This window comes from Telmatherina bonti (assembly GCF_933228915.1).
Source record: "Telmatherina bonti genome assembly, chromosome: 19".
Lineage (NCBI taxonomy): Eukaryota > Metazoa > Chordata > Actinopteri > Atheriniformes > Telmatherinidae > Telmatherina > Telmatherina bonti.
The window spans coordinates 25,918,012-25,939,948 of record NC_136617.1 but is presented as its reverse complement, the minus strand read 5'-3'; the positions used below and the strand labels follow the sequence as shown (position 1 = coordinate 25,939,948).

The 21,937-nt window shown below is 38.2% G+C and overlaps 1 protein-coding gene across 1 annotated transcript in view; it reads left to right on the top strand.

Moving 5' to 3' along the window:
* The window catches only part of csmd2 (CUB and Sushi multiple domains 2), a gene marked incomplete at both ends in the record, with an annotated part of 242,218 nt that overhangs the window by 202,025 nt on the left and 18,256 nt on the right, over positions 1-21,937 (top strand). Inside the window, 13 exons of the mRNA XM_079259047.1 lie at positions 1,009-1,154; positions 1,242-1,322; positions 1,970-2,083; positions 10,334-10,522; positions 11,330-11,476; positions 14,098-14,286; positions 15,409-15,594; positions 16,475-16,669; positions 16,854-17,027; positions 17,130-17,303; positions 17,558-17,731; positions 20,430-20,618; positions 20,782-20,955. Coding sequence (XP_079115173.1) covers positions 1,009-1,154; positions 1,242-1,322; positions 1,970-2,083; positions 10,334-10,522; positions 11,330-11,476; positions 14,098-14,286; positions 15,409-15,594; positions 16,475-16,669; positions 16,854-17,027; positions 17,130-17,303; positions 17,558-17,731; positions 20,430-20,618; positions 20,782-20,955 — 2,132 coding nt within the window. The remainder of the gene's footprint in view (positions 1-1,008; positions 1,155-1,241; positions 1,323-1,969; positions 2,084-10,333; positions 10,523-11,329; positions 11,477-14,097; positions 14,287-15,408; positions 15,595-16,474; positions 16,670-16,853; positions 17,028-17,129; positions 17,304-17,557; positions 17,732-20,429; positions 20,619-20,781; positions 20,956-21,937) is intronic.

Below are 21,937 nucleotides of genomic sequence, written 5' to 3'. Positions count from 1 at the left end.
CACTCTGAGTAAAACTTCCTTTCATCACATTATGCACAGTAGGACCTGCCATATGTATCACCAGAGACAGGATTTTGAATACATGATGATTGCCAGCCCCAGTTGATCCCCCTCTCTCTGGCTCCAAAAGTCCCAGACATCAGTGAAAACGAAGTTGTTACTGCCAGCCACCCAGCTAGCTTGAAGACCACACCAAACGTCCACACTGTGTGGGCTTGACGTCTGGCTTTCACTGTTTGGGCTACAAACAGATCTTTCAACAAGACTTTCAGTCAACCTGTTTGCAGTAAGCCAAAGAAGTTTAACACTTTATTTATTTTTTGGGGTCAATTTATTTCCTTTCCTGTTGTAAATGGAGGCTACTATGATTTCCCCCAACAAGATCCTACAGAGACAAGAGGAGGGCTATCACGTTCCCCACTTTCCATTTACAACTGCTGTGCATCCACCCACTGAACTACTGAGCCAAGGAAATGGTCCCCGTAATGGCGGCTTGGCTAGAGTGCTGTCAGGCAGCAGTCCCTAGCCAGCCGTTTCCAGAGCTGCTTGTAATCTCCCATGCCCAGCCTGACAGCCAAAGACAGATGGTTTTTAAGCTGAATGGTTGTGGCAGGAATCTGGGAGCTGGTTTAATCGGCCATGCCCACACCAGGGGACTGCCAAGGCAGGGCCACAGCTTCCAAAGACGCTCCCTTAGATGTCTGTTAGCAAGAGCAGTACGATCCAGACCTGTCGCTTCACACTTATCAGTAATTTCTACCTTATTCTAACATAATCGCTCGAGCACGCAAGAGTAATTGCTTTGGGTTTGATTGAGTAAGAGCAGCTTGATTACGCTTTGCTGCTTGAAGCTTCCTGACAATAATCTGGCATGTGGCTCAGTTTGGCTAGCATGATGGAGCCTCAAGGTGTTTTCTGAAAATAGCTGTTCATGAGCAAAGGCTGTGGTCTCCAGTGCGCTGTTGTTTTTGAAGCAAAGAAATAACCTGTGACATTTGTCCCCTGTAGGGATGGACCGCAGGAGACAGCCAGGAAACTCGGTGTGTTCACTGATGGAGAGCCCAATGACCCACCCAGCAGCACATCCAATCAGGTGCTGATACGTTTCCGTAGTAACACTGAAAAAGGTGGATTATTTCGTATCAGCTATCAAGGTATGAACTTGCTTGATGTGTAATTCTCTGAGATAACTCTGTTTAAATTGTGTTTGACACCTTATGTCTTTGATGCTCTGAATAAAGCTTACAGGCTGCTGTACTGCCTGCCCCCCCCAATCATTCCAAATGCAGAAATCCTGATGGCAAGCAAAGAATTTAAAATAGGTAAGTGGAAATGCTGTCACAATAAAACACATGTATATAGACGCATAATGATCGCTATGTAAACACTGCTGTGTTTCTCACCCTGAATGTTGGTCCCATTGTGACTTGGTAAACTGCGGCATTTGGAAACAATAATATCACAGTCAAATTACATTCTGGCTCTGACAGATTACTTTGTCTTTGCTTTGCTTTACCACACATTCCCTAAGCCAGTGGCACTGAATCTAGACTTACTACAATGTACAGTATATCATCCAGGGATTTTTAAGGTCCCTGAATAACAGAATAAATATGACAACATAACCAGAAAGGCAGAAACCTTGTACAATGTGGGGCCAGTGCTCATATTCTTATTATCTTCTGTAGTAGACAATAAATATCTCTTCATCTTATCTATTTATTTTCATAACTCTGGCTTATTATTCAGGCACACAAAGGTACTGACATTGTGTTTCTTCTTCAGCATTCCCAGTGGACATTTTCCAATGTTAACATTTTCTTTCACTGATACATGCAATAAATTCTAATTGTCTCTGTGGCACTAGTTAATGTTTGAACTTTTCAGCTTGTATCAGCTATCATCATTGTTGGCAATATCTCAGATTGGTTACTAAATGCACCACCATCTTCTGCATCTTTGTGTTCAGGGGACATAGTGCGCTACCGATGTCTTCCAGGCTATCAGTTAAGTGGAAACAGTATTCTGACCTGTCGATTAGGCACACACCTTGAATTCGAAGGCCCTCCGCCCTCTTGTGAAGGTAAGTGCTTGTGTAGAAAATATCTGAGAATATCAAATGTATTTCTGTGTGTTCGCATCCAGGGCACTTGGCACCTGAATCTGAGTAGAAAGCACTTTTTGAACTAATTTCCCATTAAGTATCCAGTATTCTTTTATTGTTTGTTAGCTTTTTTTCCCCCACCTATCTATGCACGATAGAAATACTTTTCAAGATCTTTCTGATGGGTTTAAGTTAAATAATTTGGTGAAAAATTGAATATTTAATTCATAGTGGGGGTTCAAAGGTTAATTCACTATTTCCACAGTGTTACTTTGTGATTTGTTCATGGGCTTTAAAAAAATCTTTACCAGCTAAACAGAATTTTTCTTCAGCATATGATTATGTAAGATCCAAAGGAAGAACAAAGGTGTGAAAATCACGATCTATCTATCTATCTATCTATCTATCTATCTATCTATATATATATATATATATATATATATATATATATATATATATATATATATATATGATATGATATGATTATGTAAGATCCAAAGGAAGAACAAAGGTGTGAAAATCACGAAAGAAAAAAAAATATCTATCTATCTATATATATATATATATATATATATATATATATATATATAAAGAATTTGGGATCAAAGGTTTGGTGTCATGTTTCGAAACAAAGATACGAACAAAAGTGCGAATCAAGATCACTGTCCAATTTTAGTCAGCAATGTTGAATATGATGAATAATATCAGTGTTATTTTGAACTCTGAGCTACCTTTTCACAGCCATATTAAAGCTTTAACCAAATTGGCCATTTACCACCTGAAGAATAACTTGAACAAACTATCGCTGCAATTTTGGTTTTGGTTTATAAAAAACAAGTTTATACACGTGTTTCCAAAAGGCTTGAGTAATGTAATAAAGTCATTTAACATCCCTCTAAAGAAAAAAAATCAGTAATTGCACATTCTCATCAGCCTTCTAATCAGTCTGTTTCCTCAGAAAGTCCACTTTGTTTAGGGGTAATGTGAATGTGCAAAACAAATTCTGATTCAAAACAAAGAATCAGACTCTGTCCGCCTTCAAATGCAGACTGCAATACAAAGTGCATTGTGGGTTCAGAACATTACACATAATGACAGCTCTGGTCAAGAAAAAATATGTCACAATAAAGAAATCTGATCAACCCAGACCATTAGGATCTGATGCAGCTCCATAGTTTCTCTCCTCTGGTGGAGAGTAAAACAAGTTTTTCTTTTTTTATTTTAGAAGGTCTGACTCATTTGAGAAGTGCAATGTGAACGCAATCTCAGAATAATGTTCTTTCCTCCCAGCTGAACCAAGTCCCCAATCAAACCAAATCTAGCTGACTATCCCGATGTGAATGCACCCAAAGACCCCTGTAACTAATCCACATTGCTGCCGCTCGTGTTCTCACAAAGACTAAGAGAGGAACGAATTTCTCCTGTTCTGGCTGTTCCAAAAGATTGATATTAAAAATCTGCTGCTGGTGCACAAGACACTGAATGGTTCTTGTTTACACTGTAAGCCTACATGTAATCTTCCAGTGTCATATGAGCAACAGACCTCTGAAATGATCTGGGTCAAGTTCGCTTCCCAATGCGACAAGTAAACCAAATAAGAACAGGACAATGTTCAGTTTTTATGTTCCTAATATCTGGATCAAACTATGAGAACATCAGAAGTCTGATCCAAACTTGTGTTCTTTTAAAACTGGTCTTAAAACTATTTGTTTTCCATTGCCTTTAAGTAGTATTCACAGTGATGATGATCCTAATGGGGATTTTAATGAAGACAATTACAGTCATGACATATTTCCCATGGTTGTCTGTTTGTATAATACAAACAGTTTATGTCTATTTATTTTCTCTCTGCTTTCATCTGTTTTGTTTATATTTAATTTCTGTTTATTCTATTTTATTCATTTAATGCATTTTAATTTTTCTCCCTTTTATCATCTTAGTTTGGTTTAATTTTATTGTTTTGTTTTTTTCTTTTGCATCTTGCTGTAAAAGTTTTAATGTCTTATGTAAAACACTCATGTGCTTTGTATATTAATTGTGCTGTACAAGTAAACCTTCCTCCCCTATGGCAACAGAAAGGGGTCAGCTAACTAACAAGTAGCTCCAGTCATAAATTCATTATTTCTCTGAAAAACCTTTCTCACATTTGCATTGTGTTTTTTTTTTTGTTTTTTTGTTTTTTTTTACTTCAGGAACACTCAAAGAGTTAATAGTTTGCCAAAGCTGTTTACCATGGTTGTGGAGAAAAGGCAGCACAATTTTAAGCTTGTGGTTTTAACCTTGTGGCTGATTATTATTACAAGACAGGTAAACACTGCCTTCATCTGCCAACAGGGGTCCTGTGAGTTTTTTTTCAGCAGGGTTTTGTCTTTTTCTTTAATTAGAGACTCAAGCATCTGGTTGTGTTTTCCCTTATTTCTGCCTCCCATGGGGGCTCTTTTTGCCTGTAGTCATAGAGCAACAACCACACATCAATTTGGTACCCTTTCCATTTCTGTGGATGGTACTTGGTTCCCATGAGGCTGAGGGTGGTTGCTGTGTTGTTGTCACGCTAAGACATCATCCTCCCAGAGGATTCCAGTACTCCTCACATACAGCCTCATCTTAATACTGTGTGTAACAGGTTTGCTGTAGGCAAAAGATGGGGTGCATGCAGGGGTCCCACTCTTACTTTGTACTTGACAATATTATAGATGCATCTATCTTTTTTAAAGTGTGTTTCACATTTTAAACATTTTGTGTCTTAGCTTGTTTATGGGTTATGCAGCGATTGAGGCAGAGTAAGTTAAGGTAGATGAATGCTAGTAAGAGAGGACTAAACTGTGAGGATATGCAAATGCTCTCAGCATGAGGTGAAAAAGGAAAGAGATTTGAAAAAAATAGATGAAAGGATGAGGGCAACTAAACTGGAGTTGGATACATACAACACAGGCTAGACCTGGAGGAAAGTGCTGCTCTTGGGAAACCCAGTGAGAAGCAGAAAAAATGACACTGAAATCTTCTTTATTCTTTTTTACTTAATAGGTGCATAAATCCCTTTTTTGTCAATTTTTTTCTTATATCTACCCAGCAAAATCTGTATTTATGAACCTGCATATATGCAAGTGCAAGCATTCTTTTATGCTGAGTAACATTTCATGCTGAGGACAAAAGTTCCTGCATGCACCACCTTCTTTCCTCTTTCTGTTGACTCTGTCTCTCTGCTTTCATATACACAGACCGGCGTGATAAAGAGGCCAGATAACAAAAGCCAAAGACAAGGAGGGGCTGAGCGAGATTTTCTAAATGTGACAGAAGAGAACTAGAAAGGACAGGAAAAGAGGATGCTTAAAAACATTGAGGATGAGAGCAGTTTGAGTGAACTTTGAATAAGCAGGACTCTGACAGGGCAAATGCAACATTTTTCTGAGACTAAGACGCATCTAAGTGAGGCAAGGAGCGGTGAGTAGGTAAGACTAGGGCTACAGTTTAAAGGCAAGGTGAGAAAGAGAGACTGGGAGACATTTGGTTGGAGAGTGGCAAAGAGACGAAGTGCGTTGCTCATTGAAATTCAGGGGACATGCCGCATGCAGCTACACCTATCAAATCACCACTTCTAGCTCTGACAGGCATAACCCCTCCTGCCCATCGAGGGGCCTCTGCCGCCACACGCAAACACACTGGATCCAACACACCACATGCTCGTGTGTGCATATATATATATATATATATGTATATATATATATATATATATATATATATGGATAGATAGATATATATATATGGATAGATAGATATAGATGTTGTCATTCTGTGATGGTCGTCGAAACAGCAGCACTGGAACCACAGCTGGTTCTGCAGTGCTGCTGCTTCCTCAGTGCCAGTATCCTCCTCCATTCTTTGCAATCGCTCCTTCCCCTCTACTGACTCACTAGCATCAGACATCTGTTGTTGCATAACACATGTACCCATTGTTTCCCATTCTCCTTTTTCCTGTCATTGTCTGTAGCTGGTTCACAACTCAGTTCTGCAGATCCTGATATCCAAAGACAGAGCTGGGTGTTGAAGGAAACCGTTTTTGACTTTTTGACTTTTTTTTTTTTCTCTCTCCCAAAAATGGCATACAAGCAGAGACACAAGTCACCAATATCACTCCTGTGTGAACAGACATGCTTATTCTTGCTCTTTATGTTTAATCCTGCCAGTAGCTGGCAGTCATTCAGATATGTTTGGTCTCCTGTTTTTGCTGCCATTTGAGCAACGGGTTGGTTAGTTTAATATTCAATTTAATTTTTATTTGATTACACAGACTCATGTTGGACTCAATGACTTTAACCACATTTACTGTCTCCTGTCTCCGAGTTGAAGAATTATGCACACACACACACACACACACACACACACACACACACACACACACACACACACACACACACACATAAACACAGCAGTAGCTTCAGGACAAAGTGTTGCTTCAGTCTGTTCTAAGAAAACACAATGAGTGCTGATGATTCAAAATCCCTGTGCTTATCCCACCAAAGAAATTTCTGGCTAAAACCTGCTTAATTACCCATCACAGCAGTTTGTGAGCTACTTACAGTGTATTTCTTCATCCTCTTGCCTCTTTGTCTGTCTCTTCATTCTTGCATAGATTTTTTTTTTATTATTATTCCTGACCCTGCTCCCTTCTTTTAGTCTTCCTCCAGAATGGATTATAGCTGCCCCCACCCTACGCTCCCCCCTTTCACATTTTAATTGTCATACTTGACTTCTCATAGTTGTAAGGTCTTGATCCTGACAAATGCTTAAATTGTCAGCCATCCTTTTAAATCAGCATGTTATCACCCTTCAGCTTTTGCTAATTGAATAAGCAACATGAGTAAAGGCATCTCTGTGCAGCAGTGCATTTATATGCAGACATGTTTGCACACAAGCACAAATGTATGTGTATAGATACACACTTTTACATATTAGTGCCTTTTAGCACAAATACACTCCATTAACGATTATTTTTTTAAGCTGTTGCATAGTATGAGGCATTCATATAAAAATTACTGAAGTCTTCTTGAATTCCTGCAGCCAGTTATTCTTTTTAGATGATAAAATTGAATTTTTTTTAGAGATTTACTGCATGATGTTGATCGTGCATTATTCCTCGATTCTATCTTTTCTCCATAATGCTCCTGTGAATAAAAAAAGTAATGCTTCATTTGAAAGTAAATTGGTTTGATAATAAGTGCCCCTGCTTGTCCTTTCCTCTGCTCCAGGAAAAGCTGAAAGCAATTGTGAATACATGTTAAAGCTCCTTGAAAGGTCACTGACAACACACCACAGTGAACTGAACATTTAATGAACTTGACTCTAAAATTTTATCTGTTGCTACCAGGTGCAATAAGCTTTAATCTCATTGATTGATTTCAACCTTTTGACTCAGATCCTAAAGGTGTTTGAGACTGTAAACGATGCCACAGATCCAGCGAATTTCTTTTGAATCACAGTAGATCAACGTAGCTTAAAACTTGGAGTCAAGTGTGACACTGTCATGCATACTACCGAAGCTCAGCCCTACTTGCACACAAACGCGTTCTTACTGGGGTAAAAGCCAATGAGTGAACTGTTCTATCACATATTTTAAATATTTTAATGATAGGCATGAGTATTTCACGTAAATATAATGCAACAAACAATGCAAAAAGTTGCAAGTATTTGATAGATATATACCACCTGATCTTTTTATATTTCTGTGAGTGACCTGATCATTATATATATATATATATATATATATATATATATATATATATATATATATATATATATATATATATATATTATATATATATATATATATATAATTATTGTCAGCCATCACACACATATATAATGTGTGTGTTTATATATATATATATATGTATGTGTATATATATATATATATATATATATATATATATATATATATATATATATATATATATATATATATATATATATATGTGTGTGTATATGTATATCAACAAAACAAAAAAAGTACTTGAAATTTGTTGACATGATAGACTTTGTTATACAAATACAGATTTATTTGCGATTTGTTTTTTAACCCATATATATATATATATATATATATATATATATATATATATATATATATATATATATATATATATATATATATATATATATATATATATATATATATATTGTGTGTTTGTGCTGACACATCTGACAAATCTTGCAGATTTAATGACATCTTCCCTTATATGCACATGCATTTTAAAAAGACTGTACTGGTTGTATTGACACTCCCATCTGCAGATAAGAATATCATTTTGATCAATTATTTTATTTGTATAGTTTTTTGCTCATTTTGCTTGTTGTGACTTTTGCTTAAACAAGATGTTTTAAATTAATTACTTAATCTAGCCAATTTAAACATCTGCCTTTTACTTTTACAATGCCCAGAACATATTCAATTATCAGAAATTAATCAACATAGATAGAAATTAATCAACACAGATGAGAAATAATATATTTAATTTTATAATGAAAATATCAAAACAAACATTTAATTCATATATACAATTTCATCATGATGGTACAGTTGCAGCCAACATGAGGATCTTCATCCATCTTGTTGTAAAAGGACTGAATTGGCACTTTATGTTAAGTGGTTTTCAAATCAATGACAGGTGTATGAACTTGCACCAAACACAAGGTAAACACTGATGTCTTAAATTTAAGCAGGTGGCAATGTATCTAAAGCTGAACTTCATGTTCTTTTAAAGATCCAAGTTGTTAATTAGTGTGTCTGTATTGTAAGGGCTTTTCACCTTGTTTTAAACATGGTTTTATTAGTTTAGTTTACAGTGAGAAACTTGGTAGAGTAAATAGGAACAGTAGGTGGGTTCACCCAAAGCGGTGACAAAGCCACAGTTGACACCATGTGTGTGTTTTCTCGATACTAATATAGAAACTGACTCAGCGCACAAATAAACTTTGCACTTACACACACCTTCTCACAAAGGAGTTGGTGCTTGAACTAAATGCAGTGTTTAGTATTTCTACACTTCAACAAGGTCGGCAATTACTGATCAGTTTTACCTTCCAGTAGAAAAGGCTTACTTGTTTAAATATTTGTCATAAACTCCAAATTTTTCTTCACTTTTATTTGATGGAACACTTAACTGTGAATCCAGTTATGTGCACTCTGAAGCATTTTCTTCACATTTAAAGCATTGAATAGATGTTTGCCTGTTTTCTACTCATTATCAGTGTTAGTAAACAAAGCTTCCCGATGCAGGCAAACGCTCTTTTTAAGGCTCTTTTACCTTGTTGTTGGGTTGATTCCAGGTGGAATTAACTTACATCTTCGAACCACTGAGTGCCATTATGCAAAGCTAAAAAGGCCTTGAGGTTGTTTTTTTTTTTTTAATGTTTTTAATTATTTTAAAAAGAGATTGGAACAGCCATGATAAAAAAATAAACAAGAGATGTACTGGAATGTTTGAACTACACAAGTAATAAAGAATGTGCTGTTTGTGCAGTGGAAAGCAGTGTTTCACTACCTCAGCGCTTGGATGGAATCGCAAAAACAATGGACAGCTATGTAACTGTTGCATAGTGGTGCTGCTACAACATACTGTTTCAGTCCTGTTGCAGCTTTTTTTTCAGGGACTCCACTGCATGCATACAGCTGTAGCAGATTAAAAGCCTGGCATTACAAAAAGTGAAAAAGAGTACTGTGTTTTTCCTCAAAATGCATACACAACCCCCATTGAGTGTCCTACAAGGTGATGACCTAAAAGAACGAGGAGAGAAAACAAAATGATCAGAAAAGTGCGGTGTATCCAGATCCACCACAGCAACAGAATTTTATGGCAATTACGAGTTACTTGCTTAGTCAGCATTTTATCTGTCAGATGATAAAAATGGTCAGATATGACCACAGCAATTCAACGATGCTGTGTCATATATAATCTGTTTTATGGAATGCTTTTGCACGCATGTCTTTGTTTCTTGTAACAGCATATGGACCAGAATGATAATTCGCTTCGCCATGCTTTTAGTCACATTGAGTTGTCCTCCAGAAACATTATGGATCACACCAATCCAATTTAGGCTTCAAGTTAAATTGAATCCACTAAACTGAATGAACAACTTGAGGAATTATAAAATGACACAAAACATAAATGGATAAGTGTACTACTTTAAGATAACAGTTTTGCTTGTTTCTTTGCTGTCTTTCTTCCTCTCCAGTGAGTTGTCCCATGAATGAGGTGCTGACTGCTTCCACGGGTGTCATTATGAGCCAGTCGCCTGGCAGTGGTTTTCCTCATTTTGAATCTTGTTCCTGGGTCGTCAAAGTAGAGCCCGGCTACAACATAACCTTCACTATTGAGCATTTCCAGACCAGTCGTCAGTTCGATGAGCTTGAGATATTTGATGGTGGGTCATTTCAGCTGCTAAATAAGTGAATCTTTATTTACAGTAGGGCACAAATATAACAGTTGGATTGTGTGCCGACTACTACTCATAATGTTACTTGATCATTTGCAATGTACTCCCCAATTTCCTGGCCGAAGGCTTTGACAGAAATCGGCAGTGAAAGGCTAAATGAGCCAGACAGCTAGCATTACTGTCCATAACAAAGCTATCTGCCTCCACTAACTGAAAATCACACACAGCCCCACTTTTATGGTGACAGAACACCCACATCTGCCTTGTACATTTGCATATGATTAGAGGCACAGTCAGCAACTCTGCCAGGCAGCTCAGAGAAAATGGTGGTTGTGTACACTAGTGATGCTGATTAGTGCTTTTTATCTTCTGTCGACTGGAGAGGAGCAGACATTTGCTCACCTTAAGGCAGCCAAACTAGTTATAGTCTGAAATATGTATTATTATTATTATTATTATTATTATTATTATTATTATTATTATTATTATTATTATTATAATTATTACTATTATTATTATTTTAATTATTATTATTATTTATACTATTCTAGCAAGTTTTGTATGTTCTTCAAAACCCAGTCTCCATGAAATTCAGCATGTACCGAATATAAAGCATATCTGCAATATCAGTTACACATAATGGAAATCCTCAGATCCAAGTGTGTCAGCAATCCAGCTCAAAGCTTTATTGTAAAGAAAGAGAACCTACACAGCCTTATATGATATTTTATGTTTATATACTTACATACATATATTTATATATATATAAAATTTCTATTTTATTTTTTCCCCTAGGTCCATCCAGACAGAGTCCCCTCCTAATTACCCTCAGTGGTAATTATTCCAGTCCACTGAGTATCACCAGCTCCAGCAATAAAGTCTACTTGCACTGGTCATTTGATCACACTACCAGTCACAAAGGATTTCGTATACGTTACTCAGGTGAGTTATAAGAACCAGTAGACTACAAGCATTCATTTATCCCACTGGTTCGTTTGTGCTGTGATTGATTCCCTGCATGAAAATGATGTTTGATTTGTTGTATTGGGACCTTGTAGCAAGTTTGCTTTCATCAGTGGAGGTACTTTTTCAATAAGACCAACATCTGGGCTGCCAACTGTAGCTGCGACAGCAAGAAATATGACCCATCTCTATAAGAGCCAAATGGCAGCAGCAGGCATCTGCCCCACATCCTACTGTGTGGCAGGGCTGGGAATTATTGAACCCTGTTTCTTATTATTCCTCTGTTTTGTCCCGTTCCCATGACGGATCTGTTGGTATATGACACCTGCATAAGTCGCTGTGAATTATGACTGTGTAAATATTTAAAAAGCTCCCTCTGTTGTGTATCAACACCACTCAGCCAGATTGACTAATGGTCTATCTCCTCTTCCTCTGTGGAGCTTTCTGTCTCCCCAGCTGCATGTTCTGTTGTAGAAATTATCAATTTTTCTCCTACATCAGGGATCTCCAAATCCACTGCTCAAGGACTATATAGGATGTGTCCCTGTGGCAACACACCTGGTTTTAATGAATGGATTGTTTACAGGCTTGTGCAAACTTGACAAAAAGCTGTTGGAAATCCATTACATTTAGTCTTATTCTAAAATATTGATAGATTTTGCCATGGCAGATTGAGTAACAGATTAAATCAGTGGTTCCCAAACTGGGGGGGGGGGGGGGGGGGTGACAAGGCTTCATAAAACTTGAGAGTTTTGGCCTTGGACAAATTTATAAAAGTAGCAATTGGAAATGATGATAAATTAACAAGAGACAGCAAAACAAGGTCCAACCCTGCTCTGGGACTTTTTATCCTGAATAGAAAGAAATGTCATCAATGATGCCACAGTCAGTATAGGATTTTCATTCTGCTGTACCTTGGTGGGGAGGAATAAACAAATGGCACAGGCACATTCAACTTTTTGGTTATACTTCCTGATGACTTCATCCATTGACTACTTTCATTTTCTCCTACAAGCCTTCAGTTTTTTCTTCTCTTTTGCTTCATCCTGAGCTTGTCACTGTTTCCATCACTCCGTTTAAAAATGTTCATATTCTCCATCAGTTTAATTAACTAAGTCAGCCCCTCTCTGTTTGTCTGTTATGCAGTCTAATGTAGTCAACAGAACACACAGATTTGATTTATTCTGTATAAGTTGCTGGGATGATTTCCAGACAGGATGGTGATATACTATCTTGCTATAGGTAAAATATGAAAATGAAACATGGGAAAACAGAAAGGCGGATGAATGTGTCACAGTTAGAAGAGACAAACATTTAGCTCAGAGGTGGTTTCGAAACCTCCAGTTACACTCCCATTTCACAGAGTAGTTTTGTAAGTGCACTGATTGAAATTGAAGCCCTTTGTGTAGCCTGTTTCCTAAATGAGTGGATCATCAACCTTTAGATGACCCACTGCCAAAGCCTGAATTGCAATGTCTGTGGAGAATCACAAATCTAGCATCAGGTATAATCAGCCTCAAATCTACATTCTGTCCTGCGTCACTTTTATGATGCACATCATTCTGTACAGTTTTTTTTTTTTTTTTTAAGTTTAAGTTCCATCCTTTACTTCCATGTTATCCTTTCTTTTGATGTGTTCTTTTAAACTTCTGTTTTTAAGGCTAATTTGGATGTGTAGCAACATTAATTTGTTACAGTATATTATCCTCTCGGGCAATGACAAAGGGGTTCATTTATTTCCTTCTATAACATTTTCTTTTGGCTAGTATGACCAAAAATTAGCTTTTTTACTTAATAATGAAACTCATCCTGTCTCATTGCATGTGATAACGAGACGTCTTTAATTCAGTGGATAATGGTATTGCTTCAGGATTTTACTATGTTCTTCCAACACAACTGATTAATTAAATGTATCAACAGCTTTTTGTCAAGTCCTGCACATTGACCCAGAAAGCCATGTGTGTTTACACAGGGAAACTGTATGTGTATGGTATTTGATATACCATTATTCATGGTTGTTTAAGATGGAATTAATATTATTTGAAAGTTGTCAGAGTGACTGTCTTACAATTCTCATTTTCTGTTAATAACTTTTTATACTTTTTCTCCAGCTGAATTCAGGCATAGCCTTGTTGCATTGAGATCTGATAAACTCTGTTAATGCTTGTGAATCTCCTTTGGAAACTGCGGATCCATTCCCAACACCATTTGTGATGACAAATGATCATGGCTGCCACCAATTTAACCAAAAACAGATATTTTATCCTCGTATTATGTATCCATCACTTTTATGATATTCCTCTGACAAACTCCCATTCTGCTTTGCAGAACATTAGTTTCCCATAATCAATTTTTCTCGCCTCAACACAGCAGTGTTTGCCTTAAAGAGATTGCATTGTTATGCTTGTATTAATACGTCCTTTCCCTCAGCATGAGAAGAAGATGCAGTAGAGATCTAGGACTCTGTGCAATTGAATGTGTATTAAATCTTCATCTTTTCAGCAACTTGCATTGCTTTGCATCATTGTTGGTTTTCTAGATGTTTTGCACTATGTTCTGTAGGTTTGCATATTTATGTGTTTGTTTTTTCTTTTGCACAGCGGCCTATTGCAGCCCTTCAAACAACCCTGTAAATGGTACAGTGCACAGTCTAACAGGCACGAAGTTGGGCAGCACCTTGCGATTTAACTGTGATCAAGGCTTCCGGCTTATTGGTCAGAGCAGTGCCACGTGCACCCGAAATGCACAAGGAATCTACCAGTGGAACGCACCGGTACCACTTTGTCAAGGTGAGGACCTACTCGTTGCAAATGTTTTTTTTTTTGTTTCTTTTTGTTTTCTGAACTTGTGTTTACAGCAATTCACAACAAAGTCATATCAAGGCAAATTACAGACATATCAAATAGTTAATTGTGATCTATTTAAAACAAATCTCCATCAGTCCAATATATATCAGTTAATGCAAGTCAATACGTAAAAAAAAAAAAAAAGAAAAGAAAACAAACCAACATTTTGCAAAAAATTGAACCAAACCAGAAAAGTCACAAAAACTATAGAAAAATGTGTATCTGAACCAACATGTTGAGATTAAGAAGACATTTTGTTCAAAGCGATTGAAGTAAAAAAAAAAAAAAAAAAAAAAAAAAAAAAGCATAACTCTTCTTGTTTTAGATAAAAGTGTGAATTCAGTTTAGGCTGTGTCATGAGTAGAAACTACTCAGCCTAACGTTGTGCCCCAAGGAAGCTATCTTTGTCACTCTTTGGAATTGTATTAAAGAATTGGTGCCATTGGATGTACCTTAGCTAAATCTTTTATTGGAAGTTGGATAATTGTCCTCTTAAAATGAAGTAATCCATGATTGTTTTTAAATTATGTAAAATAAGTTTTAAAATATAAACAAGATTTAAGCAAGAAGGCTATAAATGCAAATTCAAATCTTCTATCCAAAAACCCAAAAGCAGCTTTATAAAGAATTGGTGCTGATGTGCTATCTTCATGGATTTCCGGTGTCTCTAAATTGTCTTCTGTCTTCTATTTTCAGTCACAAAAGCATGAAATGTAAAATTCCACTTCCACAGTCCAGTTTCAAACCCATCTTGTTAACAGTAGCAGCTGGGTAGCCAGTCTGTGTACAAGCAGCTCTACTTCTGAAGTAATCTTTGTTTGAATTGCATGTCTTTTTTTGTCGGGTTGATTGCTCACTATTGTGCAGATGGTGGACAAACTGATGTTTACTGCACATTCATGCAGCCATTTAGAGTGTTTTTGCACAAAACACCCTATTGTGGGCATCTTTCAGTGCAAAGATGCATTTTATTTTACATTTTGCTACCTCTGCCTTCAACTGTTTTCGTCTTTTATGTGCATTGTACCCAATCTTTTATCTGCTGCTTCCTCCTCTCTTGTGTAGTCATGTCCTGTGGGATGCCAGTTCCCCCCATTAACGGTAGCATTGTGGGCCAGGACTTCTCTCTGGGAGCCAGGGCCACCTACCAGTGTAATCCTGGGTTTCGACTTGCCGGGCCTATCACCACCTCAGTGGTCTGTCAGGAATCTGGGAGGTGGAGTTCTATTGAGGCCCCACCCAGATGTGTTCGTGAGTATCTTCTCTTACCATTTAGTAAACCTGACGTCCTAAACAGATTGGATGTATTTCAGGCCTACAAATATTTGGACACATACATATGTTTTGTTATTGAACTTGTTAAACCAGATACAGTCTAGTTATTTACCCAGTAATTATGTGCTTAACATGAATGTAGTTGTTTTTGTTTGTTTGTTTTTGATGGGCCAACATTGCTTTAAATCTTTGATTCAAAGTTTTCATGGGCAAATGTGTGTTTCCCATTGTTTATTTATTCATTTGTCAATTTAAATTCAGTAAGAAGTGTGAAATGGCTGAAGATAATCAGTGTGAGTTGCTGTGAACATACTGTCTTTCAAACATTTAAAAACAGTTGAAAGTGGCCATCTATGGCTCAAAATAAAAAAACAAACCTATTGGAGATTGCAGAAAGATTTGGAGTTTCCAAAGAACCATTTGATACATAGTAATGAAAATCTCTGGATGTCCATACATAACAGCAATGGACATGTGCGAGGTTTAAAACCGTTCAAAATCCAGATTTCAGGGCATCATCTTTCAAGATGGAAGGAAGCAAATTAGTAGTTTTTGACATTTGACAGACCTGTATTCCAAAACCGTGTCATTTGCATCCCATTTGCATATGGATATTCGCCCATTAGATCTGGCTTTTACTGTGAAAATATTTATAAAATCATTGTAGCATGAAATATTTTGGGGGAAAAATGGAGCTAAATGTATATTATCATGGTTTCAAGTCACAAACTGATAGAAACACACAAACACACACACACATATAATGAACAAACAGAAAAAAAACAGTATTACTAGAAAGTCAGCTATATTGAAATAAATATCCTAATAATAATGTTTTTTCTTTCTTGCCTTCCAGCCGTTACCTGCCCTGACATTGGTCACTCTGCTGTGGAACATGGGAGGTGGAGACTAATTTATGGCACTCAGAACCAATATGATGCTATAATGATGCTCATATGTGACCCAGGATATTACTACAGGGGTCAAAGGATCATTCGCTGCCAGACAAATGGCACATGGAACTATCCAGATCCTCGTCCAGTATGTGACAGTAAGTGGAATTGGTTTTCTCTCTGTTACTTGACAATAAGCCACTTGCCTAATTGGCATCAAAATGTTGGCAAAATTCTGTGCCTCATGTCCAGATGTTTCTCATATCATGGAAGTAAAGTCAAAGTTGAACCATTTCATTATATTTGTTCATTTGAGTTTAACAGTTTGTTTTCTAATTTCAGTAATTTCCTGCGGGGACCTCGGGACTCCTCCAAATGGTAACAAGATTGGAACACTGACTGTGTATGGAGCCACAGCTATTTTTTCCTGCAACACAGGATATACCTTGGTGGGCTCTCGGGTGCGAGAGTGCATGTCTAATGGTCTTTGGAGTGGATCACAGGTTCAGTGTCTAGGTGGGATCCTAAGAACATAAAAAAGGATTAAATCTTTATGACTTTAGGTCCTGTTTTTTCTTAACAGATAGTCAAAACATTTGACTCTTCTTCCTCACACAGCTGGTCATTGTGGCACTCCAGAGCCTATAGTGAATGGTCAAATCATTGGAGAGAATTATAACTACCGAGGCAGCGTTGTGTACCAGTGTAACCCAGGATTTCGTCTCATTGGAGTGTCAGTGCGAATCTGTGAACAGGATCACCGCTGGTCAGGACGTACACCTGTCTGTGTTCGTAAGTTCTCAGGAAAAATCCATTTGTAAAACTCTGGGTGGAATTTTAAGTTGTTGAAGGCAGAGATGATCTAAGTAATTTTTCACAAACATTTTTCACTGAGAACATGTGACCCCCCCTCAACTACTTTCTTTAAGCTTACTTGTGTTTTAATGTTCCACATGCTTTTTGTCCCTTTTTTATGTAAATGTCAATGTTTCTGTCAATGTTCCTCATGTGTAATTATGACATTCTCTTAACTTTTAATCTCTCAGCCATTACATGCGGGCACCCAGGCAACCCTACTTTTGGTGTGACACAAGGAACCCAGTTCAACCTGAACGATGTTGTGCGTTTTGTCTGCAATACGGGATATGTTCTATACGGGGCTGTGAAGTCGATGTGCCAGGCCAACGGGCAGTGGAGCAAAGCCCTCCCCAAGTGTAAAAGTAAGTGTCAAGGAGATATGTAGGAAGAGAGGAAGCAATGCAGTCATGCTATAAAATGGCTTCTTCCAAATTGAATCAAAGTGGGGACATTACCACATATTGAGCTCATTTCTGCAGAGTTGTCTGTTGGGGGGGGGGGTTGGTTCTGGTTTGAGTTCTCACTAATTTATATGGCTAATAAATGACCTACTATGTTTTACAAGGGCACTACTATTGTGCCTACAGGTGATTGTAATTACAGAAAGAGTTGAGATGAAGCAACAAATCACCCAAGGAGAATGAGTTTATTATCTGACTCATACGGGGGGGGGGTTGAAAGAGGAGCCCAGTTTATTTAATTACCACAGAATTGAATCTAATGGTCTCTGAGCGCTGCAGATAATATTTACATGTGATGTTATTTCCTCTCAACCTAACTACCTCTGTTATACCCCTAGGCTTACCTGCATGAGGGAAGCAAAGTTTACATCAGTGCAGAGACGGCCAAAGACAATCACAGAATCCTTGAGGTTGAATGAAAGGCGGCAGGCCTCTGGAGACCTACATTCTGAATTTTGCTCTGAATAAGAAGCACTCTGTTCTGCTTTGAATGAGTGAGGCAAAGAGATTTAATTTGACAGTGTTTTTGTAACAAGCAATGTATCACAGCAGTCATGGCTGTGCCTAAGTGGCATCAGACTAAAGGCTTTATGACAGGCACAGAAAGGGGTGCCTCTCAAAGATGGGCCCTGAATGTGACAAGCCAGTGACAGAGCCAGAAACTCATTGACTTATGAATTTGTATTAAATGAGGAAAGAAAGAATCTAAGTTATTTTCCCCCAATATATATTTCTGGAGAGATGGAGAAGTTACAAGTCTCACAGGCATACTTCTTTAGTTATTAAAAAAAAAAAGTACATTTGGCTGCTGCATGCATAAAGCAGGCACGATTTTCTCCGAGACATATGCCTTAAATCTCTTCGCTCTAGCAGTGACATCATATTAGCATTGGCCTTGTTTTGACTCGGATGCATTTTATGTGAAGACTGCTTACGCTTGTCTGCATGTGGGCGAGCATCTGTGTTGATGGCTATTAGCCTCAAAGTTGATATGAAGACATAAGTAGTTTAGAGGTATTTTTGTCAATTAGATTTATTACCCTAATTACAGCTATCGTGACAAATTTAGGAAAGTGCCTACCTCTCTCTTTGTGGGAGGAAAAACTGTGTCGGTATGACATCTACTTCATCCATCTATTTTTTTTTTCTCAAATAAAACCAGTGCATCGCTTTTCTTTTAATAGGAGAAAAAGAAATATATGCAGAAAGCAAGAGAGGTGAGGGCAGAGAAGAAGTCAGTCAGCTGAGGTAATCATCAGCACAGTCTAGATTTTTACGATAAAGTCTGTAGGTTTCATCAATAATGCAGGAAAAATGAGGACACTGCCAGCACAGCCGGCCTTCTGTCCCTCTCTAATCACCAATTTGAGTCAGAGCTGCATGAACCTCTTTGGACAAATCTTATGTGTTTACTTGTCATTTAGTGATGGAAGGTAAAAGAAGCAGTTCAGGGGAAAAAAGCCGTGTGATCCAGTACTTAACTCAGCAGGATGTCGACAGGAGATGTTGACAGGTTGCCTACTTCTGAGCTGAACAGCAATGAATAGCTTCAGCCTGTCTTCTCTTCTTACCTTGATTCTTCATTTTTCTTTCGTCCTTTTGCTTTCTTTCTTTCCTCACACAAGCCCAGGCAGGAATTTACCAGGAGGTCAGTTATTTACTGTGACTGTTGGAACCTTTTTCAGCCTGTGTTTCCTGAACGTGGACGTTAAAGCTGAATTCTGAGCTTGGAAAATCTCTTATTGAAGCAGCTCCACTGCCTAAAATGGGCTTTGTACTGGTATTATGCAGGAAGTCGTGAATGATGGCACCAGAGGTCAGTGCTTTACTCTCAGAAATGCATTATAATAGGTATTTGGGGGGGTGATTTAGCAATGCTTGCCAGCTTGGGAGCATGAAAATGAGCAAGCTTTTAGGCACATTAGCATACAGTGGGTTCATTTTGGCTGGAGCAAAGACACTTTCATAAGGATGAGACTGGCAATGCAGACTGGGGCATAATGACCATGTGGGCACTTACAGACTATATTTTAGAAGCCATTAGCTCTTTGGCATCAGTGTATACATACATTTGTGGTTAACAGTTTAGGCTCGACAGTAACTCTGACTTTTGTTGATTTTGCTGAGGCCATTGTTTGTGCTCTGTATTTGACACAGACAAGATGGAAAGGTGTTGATAGCAGTCTTTGGCTGACATGCGGTTAGAATCCTGATATATTCTCAACCATCAGAACCTCTTCCTCACAGACTGAACCACACCTCCCCTCATCTTCATTCATTTCACATTCTTGCCCTTTCCCTAACTCTCTCCATCTGTTGCTAAACTGACATGGTGCCTCTTTTTCTCTGAGCTCTCCATCCATCACCATCTCAGCACCACAACAGCCAGCAGGAGACTGCCTCTAATGAAGCAAATGTTTATTTCCTGTGCTTGCCTCCTACTTCATTTGGGTTTGGATGACTAGATGGATGCTGGATAAACTAAATGGGAGGGAAAAAAATCCTTTCATCTTCTATGTTGTAAGATTTTACATGAAACAGCTTTAACAATATGCTCCTTTCCCCTGTCTCCATTTCTCTCCTGCATTTGTCCTTGCAGTTGTGAATTGCACAGAGCCAGGCCATGTAGAGAACAGCATCAGGCAGGTACTGCCCAGCGGGCCGCATCGCTACAGTTTCCAGACTACTGTGTCATATCGCTGCAACCCGGGTTATTACCTGCTGGGTACCAGCTCTGTCTCCTGCCAAGGAGATGGCACCTGGGACCGCTCCCTACCCAAATGCCTGTGTAAGTAACCTCGCTGGTTGATTGCAATTGATGCTTTTTCCCATATTTCTATAAACAGATAGATAATTCCATTTTAAGTAGTTGATTTGACCATCACTGTTTAGATTGAGAGGAAAAATATTTTACATGGAATATATTTGATTTCTTTTCTTCTATTGGACAGTGGTTCTCTGTGATCGCCCCAGCGTGCCTCCATATGCCCAGATCTCAGGTGACCGTCGAACAGTGGGCTCAGTCATTCGCTACAGCTGCATGGGCCAGCGTACCATCATCGGCAACACCACACGAATGTGCCAGCTGGATGGGCAGTGGAGCAGCTCGCCACCACACTGCTCCGGTATGGAAAACTACACCCAGAGTGATGCTTCCAAACATCAACCCAAACATATTCCTAGAGACCAAAAATTTATAGATTTTCTTCAGTAAAACACAGTTTTGGAAATTTTTGAGTTTTATTTTCATCATCATATCTCATTTCTGACTCTAACACTCACCTGAGTCAGATCTGATAGCACCACCCTGTCACATTGATGCCCTCATAATACCGGGCCAACAAATAAAGATTTTGGGTGGCAGCTGTTAGTGGCTAATGAGCAAAGTACGTAAACCAAAGATGGAGTTGCCAGTCTGCTCCACAAGCATCAAGGGCAAGGAGTGTCCCCTATAAAATGGTTTTAATCTGTTCACATTAGGCTGAGGAACATCAACACCCATACCTCAGCTGGGTGATGAAGCCATATAAATACCCCCCACCTTCCCTCCCACAGACACACACACACACACACACACACACACACACATCATATTCCTTTTCCTTTTACAGCAGTTTACTTCAAAGCTCCAATGATCCATTGATACTCAGACATAGAGAAGACTACGGGGATGCCCATATGTGCAAATGATTACTCGCAAAGATGGAACAGAGAAGTGCATAAACACACGACGGCAGACACACACAAACTAAGACACATACACAGTAAAGCAGTTTGTCTGACAATAAAGTAACTCAGTGACAGATTAATGCCATAATTCATGGCATTCACCTATATTCTGTAAATTGCTAGTGTTCTCTGTGCAGGCAGTAAACTCAAGCTTTTATAAAGATTTGGCTGACTTTCTTAGCCATGCGCCTATTAAAGTTATGTTGACCATTGCCTTGTAAAATCAGCAGCCAGGGCACTGCATACAGCACTAAATGTTCTGTGTGGTTGTTTTCATTTGAGGATGTTGAATTATTGAAGAAAGCTGTAATGTTTATGTGTGGGCAATGAAATGAAAAAGCCATATCATATTGTACATTTTCAGCAAGTTAAATGAGT